Source organism: Gorilla gorilla, chromosome 10 (assembly GCF_029281585.2).
Source record: "Gorilla gorilla gorilla isolate KB3781 chromosome 10, NHGRI_mGorGor1-v2.1_pri, whole genome shotgun sequence".
Classification (NCBI taxonomy): Eukaryota; Metazoa; Chordata; class Mammalia; order Primates; family Hominidae; genus Gorilla; species Gorilla gorilla.
This window is the reverse complement of record NC_073234.2, coordinates 96,678,780-96,692,318: the sequence shown is the minus strand read 5'-3', so window position 1 is coordinate 96,692,318 and position 13,539 is coordinate 96,678,780. Positions and strand designations below refer to the sequence as shown.

General features: G+C 32.8%; 1 protein-coding gene across 25 annotated transcripts in view; it reads left to right on the top strand.

The window, feature by feature from the left end:
• Positions 1 to 13,539, top strand: part of PPFIA2 (PTPRF interacting protein alpha 2) — a 499,610-nt gene that overhangs the window by 407,218 nt on the left and 78,853 nt on the right. For all 25 annotated transcript variants that reach the window (XM_055358835.2, XM_055358845.2, XM_055358837.2 and 22 more), the window contains 4 exons: positions 2,842 to 3,079; positions 5,934 to 5,963; positions 9,405 to 9,535; positions 11,274 to 11,425. In XM_055358835.2, coding sequence (XP_055214810.1) covers positions 2,842 to 3,079; positions 5,934 to 5,963; positions 9,405 to 9,535; positions 11,274 to 11,425 — 551 coding nt within the window. The remainder of the gene's footprint in view (positions 1 to 2,841; positions 3,080 to 5,933; positions 5,964 to 9,404; positions 9,536 to 11,273; positions 11,426 to 13,539) is intronic.

The following is a 13,539-nucleotide window of genomic DNA, read 5'->3' as shown; positions in this document are numbered from 1 at the left end:
CTCACCATTCTCTAACCATTTACCTTGCCTACTTTCTAGTTCCTTGATGTTCCATGCTCTTTGTTTTGTTGTGTCATCCCTTTCTTCTGGAACATTCCTGTCATTCCACACCCTTCTACCCTAACATTTCACTCATGTTACCCTTACTCACCATGGACAGCTCCTCCATCACTTCTTCAAGGAAGGTAGTACTGTCCTTCAGTTCTTTACCTTCACTAGATTGTAACTTTTATACAGGAGCAAGAAATGTATCTGGCTTTGCTCACCTTTATTTGTAGGTCTTAGCACTTCGCTTGATATTTAGAAAGTGCTTCATAAATATTTGATTACTCTAAATAGAAAAATAATGTAAAACTTAAGTATTAACGGAATAACAGAATAACACTTTCTGAGGCTGTTCAGCTAATGGTCGAATTTACCAAATTAAGTTTGAAATCAAGTCTATATTCTTGTGATATTTATTTTCACCAAAAAGATCAACACACCCTCTATAACAAGCTATTTCTCTTCAGTGACTCTTAGCTTTGTAACATTAGGGTAGTAATTTCTAGTAACAATCTTGGCCAGTAGGTTAATATAGTTGTTTATTTGTAAGATTTTAAAAATACGTGAAATGAGATTATATCACATTTAAAAGAAACAGTCATCTTGATTCAAACCAGGTGAACTGCTAATAACAACCAGAATTTTTCTGTGATTATGATTTTTCTTCTTTCATAAACTAATCTAGCCATTAAAAAATGCATGTTTTCTGTCTTCACAGCTCACTGATTCAAATTACTTCAAACTCATTTGCCACAGCAATGCTCATTCATCTGTGCTTTTATAGTTAGCTACTACTGTCTGTTAAATTAAACTTCAATCTACTCTCTTACCCAACTTGTTCCTCTAGGTTTGGCTGTCTTGTACAATTTATAGAATACCTAAAGTTAATAACCAAAATTTCTGTGTACAGCATAACCATGTTACATCTCACCAGAAAACATTTCTAGGAGTCATTTTTCTACTAAGTATTTTAAAAGTACAAAATGTCTTCTTCTTTTTTTTACATTTTTATTTTTTGAGGGTGAAGATAGTTTTTTCTTTCAAATGTGTTTTGAGCTATGTTACTATGTACTATGTTACTTGATTAAACCTTTCTTTGGAGTTCTGACCTTGGGGTGAAGTTAAAAAATGCATTCATGAAAATAAACTTTGAGAGTAACAGAATTCATGTTCTTTTTCTAAGTGAAAGATTATAATTAAGTGTAAATGTGCCTCATAATGTTTTAACCAAAATGAATCTTTGTGAAACATATTTGATTAGATTTTAAGTCCATACTTTGTAAGATTTTTAAACAGCCTATTAAAATCACAAAGATCACTTATTCCAATGACATGTAAGTAGACTCCCAAAGTACTTTCTGCCTGGCCAGCAAACACATACTACTTAAAAACTGAAAGATTTACAGAATAGTTAGTGAAGACACCAGCAGTGAGTTAATAATCAAAGAGCTGGTGAACATATAAAAACAGGTGAGTAAATGTAGCTCAACTTCCCATAGTAAACGTACACCAGAGAAGTATTTCCTATTGAATAAATTTAGCAAATAAATTACATTCTCCATTCTAAATATGTAAAAAGAAAACTTTGAAGTGATCATAAACTTGAAGGTATAGGTTCTATATAAGAGGGGATCCCAATAAACCATTTGTAATCAAGAACAAAATAGCTCAGGAGAATTTTACGACCCCCTTATCAAACTATACTGGTACACAGTTTCATTATAACAACATACAAAATGTGTATAGATTTAATTCAGGATTCAAATAGGATTTTTACACAACCTAGCTAAAGCTCTTTCTTATTTGTGCCTTTGTAATAAATAATCTATATAATTTTTTTTCTCACTCTGCCACCCAGGCTGGAGTGCAGTGGCGCTATCTCGGCTCACTGCAAACTCTGCCTCCCGGGTTCAAGCGATTCTCCTGCCTCAGCCTCCAGAGTAGCTGGGATTACAGGCATGCACCACCATGCCTGGCTAATTTTTGTATTTTTAGTAGAGACGGGGTTTCACCATATTGGCCAGGCTGGTCTCGAACTCCTCACCTCATGATCCACCCATCTCGGCCTCCCAAAGTGCTGGGATTACAGGCGTGAGCCACCACTCCCGGCCTAGTTTTGTTTGCAAGTTACTTTTTCATTATTTATGTATTCATCATCTATCTATATAACTATATGTTCACATTATTACCTTTTCTGGTACTTATTTAAAGGAGGCTTGGCTAAGTATTAATATTAAGAAAAGACTCAGGGTTTTATTTGGCTAATTATGAATGACTATTTATTGAGGATACTATCATTTAAACTTTTTCATTCGGTAGGAGGTAAGAGTCAATGACTTTGAATCTTAAGAGGGATATTTACACGTAATTATAATCTTTCACTTTTTCTAAGCTATTGCTAGTCCTTTGCCATCTCAAGGCAAAGTTTCTAAAGTTTCTTTTATTGGTTCCTGAGGTCAAATGTAAGATTAGGATTAATGGTAGAAATTAATTAGGTTCAAGATTTTTAAATAGTTTAAGCAGGTGGTAGTGTACAAAGAGGGTAAAACTGAAAGTTGTCAGGAAAAAATGTATCATTTGAAAACAATTTTCTAAACTGCTGCCAGGAAGTCCCTGGAATTTACTGAAAGTTACACTATTTAGAGAAAAAAAAAAGATGAAAAAATTAGATTTGATGTAAAATGTTCAAGAATAGTTCCTACTGATTTATTATGTGAATTCCAATGATCCTTACAGCAGCATATAATGGATCCATATTAAATTATATATGGATCATAATTAAACTGTATCTTTCAGGCTAATTCAGGAAGAAAAAGAATCTACAGAGTTGCGTGCTGAAGAAATTGAAAATAGAGTGGCTAGTGTGAGCCTCGAAGGCCTGAATTTGGCGAGGGTCCACCCAGGTACCTCCATTACTGCCTCTGTTACAGCTTCATCGCTGGCCAGTTCATCTCCCCCCAGTGGACACTCAACTCCAAAGCTCACCCCTCGAAGCCCTGCCAGGGAAATGGATCGGATGGGAGTCATGACACTGGTATGGTGATGTGTCCAGAGAACCTTTGCCTCCTGTTAAGATTAATGATGCTTTAGCTAAAACTTAACTGGGTGTTTGTTCTAGTCTAAGTACTTTCTGTGTATTTTATTGTTTATTTATTTTCTTATTCACAACATCCCTATGTGATCAGTACATTTATGAATCCCATTATGAGATGAAGAAATGGTAAGCCACACAGGTGCTGTAACTTTCTAAGGGTCAAATAGTAAGTCAATGGTAGAGCAGAGATCTAAATAGCACATTATAAATGTCAATGAATTGCTGGGCATAGTGGCTCACAGCTATAATCCTAGCGCTTTTGGAGGCTGAGGCAGGAGGATTACCTAGAGGCAAGGATTTCAAGACTAGCCTAAGAAACATAGCAAGACTGCATCTCAAAAAAAAGAAAAGAAAAAGAAAAAAAGAAAAAAATTAGCTGGGTGTGGTGGTGGTCTGTACCTGTAGTCACTGCTACTTAGGATACTGAGGCAGCAGGATTCCTTGAGCCTAGGAATTTGAGACTGCAGTGAGCTATCATGGCAACACTGCACTCCAGCCTGGGCAGCAGAGTGAGATTCCTTCTTGAAAAAAATAAAATAAAATAATTTTTTTAAAAAATTGAATGACTTAAACCATTAAGAACATTTTTATTGATGGCATACTGAGGAAATCACTTTGGACTCTGTGTGTGTGTGTTTTTAACATAATAAGTAACAAAACTTAGTATTATAATTGCTTTAATACACCAAGATAGAGTTTTATAACTTTTCAATATATAACATAAATTTCTTGCATTATTTGTGTTAAGAGCCTTAAAAAGCAACAGCTACTAATTCCTAATTTTGTTTTAGATTTTATATTCACATTTTCACATATAAATTAATTCCTTATTTCATTTATCTTTATATTTGGGATTAGAAGATGGAAGCCTAAATTAGGAAGTCCCCTGAATGCAACTGAGAAAAAAGTCAAATTTCCCCATTCTAAAAGTTTTTTATTATAAAAATATATTTATTAATATATAATATATGTATTTCATTATAAAATATATTTCATTATATATATTGATGTATAATAAAACCTCTGGAAAATATGATTGTGATGAATACTGAATACCATGATGTTAGTCATTTAATTCTCATGGCAAAACTGGAGGTAGTAGGGCATTATCTCAACAGAGAGTGGAGGTTTTGAGAGTATAAATGGAGTGCCCATATTCAACACAGCTAATAATTGGAGCTGGATTTTTCCACAAATTTGCCTAATTTAAAAGCATGTACTACCGTGTCTTTCTGTTTCAGTCATTACCTAGAAATATAGTATGTTGAAATGACACCAATGATGAAGATTAAAACATTCTGAACTGTTTATGGAGGTAAAATTATGATTTTGTAGTGAATATGCATTGGCATACTTACAATTATGAGGCTTCCAAGCCATAAAACTTATGTAAAAGAAAAATTGTGAATTTTTTTAAAAAGAAGACAGTTACCTCTTTAAGCTGCTGAGTCCACTATTTTCTGCTCATTTCCAAAACTTCCTACTAAAAATATTTTTTAAATAGAATAGACAATGGCCAACCAGAAAAAAATGCCCAGCTAATCAGAACTGATTCCACTTGGATACAGTACAAACTTTTAGCCAATGTGCTGAGATATACTAACCAAACATACGGAACTACACTGTGATCTGCTTATTTTAGAAATTTAGGAACCATTCATCTGATTTTGTTAGTTAAAAGTGTTATTGTCTCTTGCTTAGTTTCTGCCTATGCTACAGGCATAGTATATATAAGATATGCTACATAGTATTAATGAGCAACTTAGTACCAAAGCTATAGTAAGAATCCTGGACCACAGAATAAAATTTAGTCAGCATTCAAGGCAGGAATACTTTGATTATTTTTGTACTGCTTTTATTTCTGACATTTTTACAACACAGTTTTACACTTTTAAGTCTTTTTATAAACAAAAGCATCATAACTCTTGATAGTGCTATTACTTTCATAGCAATAAAATAATATATTTATAATCCTTTAGATGTGATTGTGTGTGTGTGAGAGAGAGAAAGATGCCAGTGCTTTCATGAATTTTCTTGAACAGTTAGTAATAAATAAATCAGTGGAATATGAATATTATTACATTATAATTAGAGTACTGAAAAAATAAGGCATTTTTAGAAGAGTAAAGAAATATTTAAAGTGTTTAATATCTAAGTCAGAGAAGCAAGAAATGAAATCCAGGAAGTCCTTAACACCTAATGTAGTTCTGTCACCAATTGTATTTTTTTTAGTAATATATGGGTAATTTTTTTTAACCTGAAGAAAATGCTTTTGGCATTTGTGGGACAGAGAAAGATTTTAGGATGCCAAAAATTTTGAGATCCCGCAGGAACAGCACATCTGCCCAAAGGAGGCCCAAAGCTCTGCATAGATGGGGCAAAAACAAGAATTTATAAACTCCTTGTATATGCATTGGATCTTCACTCCCAATAATATTTTCTTGAAAAGATGCAGTCTCATTTATTTCTAGCTAGCTCACTCTTCTAGCTAGACTCACTCACTCATTCCACAGTTTCTCTTTCCCAGGGTCCATGCCTCGTATCCAGTGCCTGTACACATGGCCCCATTATGGAAACAATCATCTGACTTATGTTACCTGAGAAGTTCCCTCTCTAAATTTAACTACCAGGAGGAGTGCTTTTATAATAATTAAAATATGTTTATTTAGAAAATAACAAAATGAAGAAAAAAATGATAGTCAAGTTGTAGACACTATTTAAAATTGTAACTTGGTCAAATGATTGTTAATTCTTAATTAATTGTGTTTTATGTTTTTATTACTGCCAATCACAGCCAAGTGATCTGAGGAAACATCGGAGAAAGGTACTGTAAATAACTTTTACATCATTACGAATTGAATACTGTTTTATTCTATGAAAGCTTTAAAATACTATTCCGTCTAGTCGAATGTTGATAAAACATTAAAAAGTTGAGAGTATTTAAAGTGTATTGAATTGTTTAAATTTGATTATAATAGAAAATACTTCAAAGATAAAATTGTTTATGATTTCTGGAGCAATAATTAGATTATAAGAACCATAATATCCTGTTTTCCATTGAATATTTAAACCAAGGATGGTGTAATTTGATATTTTAATATAAGTATTTATATTTATTAATATAATATAGTACAAATGTTTTAATATTTAATATATAATAAATAATGCTCGTTGTTTTCAAATATTTTATTATTATTATTTTGATAGGGTGAGGACAACAGATCGGGAGAAAGCTGTCAAAAAAAGATAGCTTGTTACTCACAGTTCCCAAGAGGAGAGAGTACTCTGTGCCTCAGGACAGCACCAGCGTCAGTCAGGAGGCAGAAGGAGCAGGGCAGAAGGTTTTCTGAGGTCTCTTAGGGAAAGGCAAGACAAGGCAGGATAAGCAAGTTTAGGATGGATAGCCTGATTAATTTTGTCTGGCCTCAGGATGTAGGGACTCTCTCTAGTTGTCTCAGCCTGGCCCACAGGTGATTAGGGCAGAGGAATATTGCCTCTTGGAGAGTAAGAGCCAGATGGAGAAGATGATTTAGAGTATGGGCTGTGAGTTGTTTGGTTTGCATGTGAAAGGTGTACTTATAGGTGAGTGATGTCCTATTTCCAGGAATTAACTATCCCTAGGGTTAGAGGAGCATCCTCTCCAGATGCCAGAGCATCAAGACTATGCAAAATAAAAAAATATGTTCGAAACACTGCTTTTCTGTTTGGAATGAAATCAAGAGAATAAATATGGAATATGGGAAACAAAATGAACTGAAGTTCTGATTCACAAAATGACGTCTTATTAGATAATTGAGTAGAGCTTACACTCATGGGACATCAGATGAAAAAGATTTCAAAGATTCAAACTTCTATTCAGTGCAAAAATCTATTCCTCAGCATCTTCGAGATGTGGTAGTCAGCTTACACCCAAACATTGAAACACTCCTGGAACCAGATAACTTTTATGTCCTTTTTTTAAAAAAAATAAAGGAATCTATATTATTCTTACATGGCTTGAATAGATGGAATTACCATTTTATTTTCCTGGGCTATTATCTATCTACCTATAGCCTCTTCTCCTTAACACTACCAGTTCATTCTTATTTACCAAATTTACCAAGTATAATGTCCTTATTTTATTTGACCTCCATCACCTTAAAAGGACTATATAAGTTTAATGGGTGTAAGAAATAGAAAAGTAGGATGGAAGGTTCTATACGAAAATGTAGTCTCAAATAATTCAGGAAGTAACAACATAATTTGTGAGAAAAGTCATGGAAAGAGGGACCACAAACTAAAAAAATCTTGTGTATCAGGGGAAGGAGTTAAATAAATGATGGTATTTACACTTCAAAAGACTACATTAAGAAAAGTATTATATCACTTCCATTTTATTGATGAGGAAATTTAATATTAGAGCAGGTAAGTAATCAGCCTATTTATTCAACATTTAAGAAAAATCAGAATTCAAATCCCTCTCTGATTCCAAAACTCTAGGTGATATTCAGAGGAAAGTTTTGTACATGATTTTTTATTATTATTATTATACTTTAAGTTTTAGGGTACATGTGCACAATGTGCCCGTTAGTTACATATGTATACATGTGCCATGCTGTTTTTAGAAGCTGTTACTGGGAATAAGTATAGTTTGGCTGGCAGGGAGGACAAAGAGGGTATTTTATAAGATGTTTCAGAAACAAAATTCTGACAGCAAAAATGGCCATGCTTAGCAGAAACAATCAGAGAAGAGTCATGGTGGGATCACAGAACTGTGAAAACACTAACATGTATTAGGAATAGTTCAGAAACACGCTTAAGAGTTTAGCTGGGTTGTGGATTTAAAAAGGTTTTCCACAGCATCAGAATCAATCCAAAAGCAGTTATTGAAAAAGATTCTCCTGATGGCAATATGCTAGTTGAATAGAGCAAAGGAATTATATAAAAATGCCTACCTACCTAAGCTGTTAAAAGGAACCTAAGATTGGGTGACAAAAGTCCTGACAATTTCATGAAGTTCCTCAAAGGTACAAGGTCTTTATTATAGATAAACACATTTATGCATAATAGCTTTACATAAAAACAAACAAAATATTTCCCTAGAACTTTAAAAATTTTTGTTTAGCCATACTAAGAACTTTTTTTCATCAGAACTCTAAAGCCATAAGTCTTTAGCTGTGTTTTCTACAATCCTGATCTCTCCATATTGTGATACACAACGATGCCATGAAAAATATGCAGCATTGTTGTAAAAACTGTCTCTACAATTAACTTGACATTGGAAAAAATTTTAAGTTACAGCTGTATATCTTCATCTCTGACAAAATGGATAGTATCCTGAGTCATTCTGGATTCTGTACTAAATTGTTCTTTAAGGAAATTCCTCCCATCTCTTCTTCTTTTGGTTTTCTGTATGTCTTTGCCAGTTTTCCCATCATGGTAGTAAAATGGAACAATTTGAAAACATTACCATCTTACCTTTTATTATTCTCTTTAAAAAGATATTTTTTTCTTACAAACCACAACTCATATTTTAAATACCCTGTAATAAATTTCATTAGGCTGACTGATTTAAAACACTTTATCTGATAAAGTTATATTTTATCAACTTCTCATTTCAAAAATCCCTACTTAAAAGATGTCTTTATTATGATAACCTGAGTATGTATAATGCTATATGTTAGTGAATTGTTCAAATGTGTGTTTAATACCTTTTTGTAAAAAGTTTATATTCTGATGTTATAAAATATCATTAGATCAATGTCAATAAACACTATAGATCAATAGTCAGCAACTAGTTGATTTATGGCAGGAGTGTCTAATCTTTTGGCTTCCCTGGGCTACATTAGAAGAAGAATTGTCTTGGGCCACACATAAACTACTCTGACACTAATGATAGCTAATGAACTTTAAAAAAAAGGTCCGTGCATAAATCGTTTTAAGACAGTTTACGAATTCGTGTTGGGCTACATTCAAAGCCGTCTTGGGCTATATGTTTCCAGCAGGCTGTGGGTTGGAAAAGCTTGATCTATGGTGTTTATTAATCAAACATTTTTGTGTAGTGGGTCTATGATTTTTTTTAATTTTAATGTGTCCAATTTAAATATTTGTGAAAATCAAACTCTTTAATGGGAATTTATGTATGTAAGACTTAAATGCCCCAAGTTTTGTTGTTTTATTTTGTATTAAAATTACTCGATAGCCTTGCTCTCATGATTCTCCATTTGTGTCAATTTCAACTGAAATTTAGAAAGGGCTTATTTGAATGTATTGTTTTTGCTTCTAGATTGCAGTTGTGGAAGAAGATGGTCGAGAGGACAAAGCAACGATTAAATGTGAAACTTCTCCTCCTCCTACCCCTAGAGCCCTCAGAATGACTCACACTCTCCCTTCTTCCTACCACAATGATGCTCGAAGGTAAGACTCTGCAGGCACACTGCACATTGAATGCCCTCCTTCCAAAAATATTCCTCTTCCTTCGTTGTTGTCGAATAGACTGCTTAACAATTTACATTATTTGAGCCAGAATTCTCCAGCTTCCTTTTCCCAGTATCACTTGTGAAATAACCAAATTTCAATTTTGATATCAAATTTGTATTTTTAAAGTTAACTGTATCTTTGTGGTCTTATTATTGGTCAACATAGATAAGAATAACTCTTCTATTTTTTAGTGGATATTTTCTATTAAAATGAGATCAGGCTAGAGGAAGGACTTACTAGAAATATTAACAAAAAACTAAGGAGACTGTAGGACAAGATCATAAATTTGGATTGCAGTATAAGCTTAATTAAAGTCTGAATAGTATATGATTGTGCCTTTTAGCAGACAGGTATGTGCATCCTGTGGGTACTGCTGCTGCCAGCAGTAATAACTCCTCAGTCAGAAAGTTATTAGAAAATAAAAAAGTCCTTGGCTAAAATATTAAAGAAAAAGATAAGTCTAGATGGAGAAATACGTCATTTGTCATCACAATTCTTTATACTGTCTTATCCATAGGCATAAAGCACTGCAAAGAGATCTCTATAATCACTGATGATATGAATATACCTAAGCATGTAGTTTATATCTGAAATATATCTTCTCTTATTGTCTCATCAATTGCAGCATCTGTAGACACATAATTAATGTAACCAAATATAATGACTTAAGGATGAATGCTTCAATAAAAATATCTATCTTCTAGATATTATGTCTTACAATAAATGCTCTTAAAAGTAGGGCTTTCTGTGTTGGCAGTCATTTCTTTTTTCCAAGTATTTTTTATTGTTAATGTGGAAAAATCAGTTACTTCAGCTTCAAAATATTACTTCTTTCACTCTCCAAAAAAGAGTATATTTCAACATATAAAAAGCTATTGCTTGAAGGTTAGGGAATGTGAGTTCAAATTAATTCACATGAGTAAGTAAAAGTAAGTAATTTATCATGGTGTTATAAAATTAACAACTATAGAAACTAATAGCAATGTCTATTGATCCCATCCTATTAATACGGTGTCAAATATATTGACCAGAAATTGAAACTTAACCAACTGCTTGAAAAGCGTTTCAGTTTAACATGTATTTAAAATAATATTTGAGAACTCTAATTAGGAAAACACATACATTGATCACGAGGATACATGGTTTGTTGCTTCCAAATTGCACCCAGATGATTTTAAATTAACTGAATTTGGCTCCAAAACTGAGAGAGGGAACGATGGCTAGAGGAAAATCAAGTAAAACTGTAGATTAGAAAAGCAGCTTCAATTTCACAATAGTTATATTTCAGTTCCTTGCTGTAGGTCATTATGTTTAAGATTAGAAAAACAGACTCTGAGAAATAGACAATGGATCAAGTGCTCCATAATAGAAGGCCATTTATCATGCAGTTAATAACTCAGCCTATATTCACTGATTAGTTTGAGATTATACCAAAAAAGTAAAGAAAAAAAGCCATTCGGAGCAAAAATGAATTTATCTTATGGAAATTTGGGAGTTTCAGGGCCCAATGGCTGAAAAAAAAAACTGCATTTAATATCTTAAAAGGAAACATGGGAAAATAGGGGAAAAAACGACAAGTCTGCTTGTTCCTCCTTTGGTGCATTTTATAAAGGAAATGACTTTTGTGTACCTTGTGGATGTTGCATGTATTTTCCTCTTTTGTGTTTTGCCGTAGTTTATCTGTCTCTCTTGAGCCAGAAAGCCTCGGGCTTGGTAGTGCCAACAGCAGCCAAGACTCTCTTCACAAAGCCCCCAAGAAGAAAGGAATCAAGTCTTCAATAGGACGTTTGTTTGGTAAAAAAGAAAAAGCTCGACTTGGGCAGCTCCGTAAGTATGCATGTGTTAAGACTTTCCACTGCCACTCATTTTACTCACGTCACGGTATCCATCTATCTTTCATTTCATTTCATTGATCTTCTTTTCATTTCTTCTCTTTTCTACCTGACAAAATTTATATTTTGATTAGCTTTAAATGTTCAATTTAGCTGAATAATGCTTAATAAAACTTAGTGAAAGGGTATTGTGAACTTTTCAGTCATTTTATTTCTCTCTTTATAACAATAGCTAGAATTTATTTAATGCTAACTCTTGTGACAGGCACAGTTACCTACAAAGTAAATGTTAGTGGTATAAACCTTATTTTATTAATGAGTAAATAATGTCTTCATAAATCGCATAACTGTGATATTCATCGTGGTGCCAATGTTTCAAAATCAGCTTAAAACCATTGAGTATACTGCCACTTAAAGCATGAATGTGTATAAAAGCTTAGCTATGTAGATTTAAAGGTTTTTTTGTTTAAAGAATTGATAAGCCTACAAAAAATTAAAAAGAATTTTTAAAAAGTTAGAATAAAGCTTTATAATATGTTACATAAAATGTAAAGAACATGATTTTTTTTTTGCTTTAAACTATCATAGCTTCTCCCTAATAAACTCTATGGTGTATAGTTGAGAGATGGATGTGGGGAAAAGAATAGGGCAATAGATACTGTGTTATAATTAGTTGTTGTCAGTGACTAATAGAATAAAAATATAGATCAGTACATTTGAAATGGTACTACTTAAATATGTATTTAGAAATAAGCAGATATATACATACGTGATACATACTTACATAATTGTCAGAAGAATATGTGATATTTCTGAAATGATTATATATATCCTTCACTTATGGGGGTTTGTCTTTCTATATATTAATTTTTAGAGTTATATTATTAGGAAAGAATTAAACTCCTACCTACAGTGGTAAGTGCTGAATGGAATGATCCAAATTTCTTAGTACATCCTTTGGTTTCTCAAATAGAGTAATAATTATTTGCAAGGAATACCCAGCTCCAGGACTTAGTTTTCTGCCCTATTATCAAAAGAATTTCTGATTGCGATATTCATGTTTGCAGATTTATGACTACAGTACCCAAAAATGCCTTTCCTGTCTTCCATAGTGTGAAACCCACACAAAGCATCGGAAGCTACAGGAAACTGATGTGTGGCCAGTGTGTGATTATATGGTCTCCAGCAAAGGAATTAAATCTTTTTGTATTCCTCTTCCTCAGTAGAGGAACTCTTTAGGCTATACATAATATTATTGCATGAGGAAAAAAGAGAGACACAGATTATTTTGTATTTAAAATATGCATGCCAGACATTATTTTAAAATTTGTTTTATCTTATTTGACAACTAGTGGTTGACCAAATGATCTGTCATATCCAATATATTACAGTGTCAGTCACTATAGTGTAAGTGGTTATTTTTGAGTATTAATTTTGCTAACATCATAATCATATTTATTTATATTTCAACATATATATTCATCTTAGTTGCCATAATTGACACTTTACTTTTAAAATATATTTAATTGCCCTTGTCACTTAAAATTTTATATTTTTATTTCATATTTAACTTTGATGAGAAATTCCTAATTCATTAGAAATTTTGCCAACAATATTCTATCAAAATCAAGGTATGCAAGATATAAGTTAAAGGCTAGAAAAGTATAGAACCTTTGAGAAACTTAGCCTTTATTACTCATTTTCACTGACTGTGTGTTTCAGGTCAGAGCAGATAAGAATTAACTCAATTACTATTATATTCTCATCAACCCCACCAAAGTCAGAAACTAGCAAAAGTTAATTCAGGTCATAGTTTATACCTGGGAAAGTTTCTGAGCTCTGAGTAATATTGCTTTATTTCATAGAACAGCAGAGGTAGAGTGTAAACAAAGCCAGAATCAGCAGCTTGTTAAGGACTGCAATATGGATGAGGAAGGCAGGAGCAAAATGCTATACCTATGAAACTAGGTAGAAGCTACATAAATGGTGAATCAAAGCTTCCAGGAAAAAGAACAAAGTCTTTACTGAAAATAAGACTTGAAGAAATAAAAATAAAACATATGTCTAAACAGGTTCCAGAAAACCATATTTGCACCAAAGGATATGATA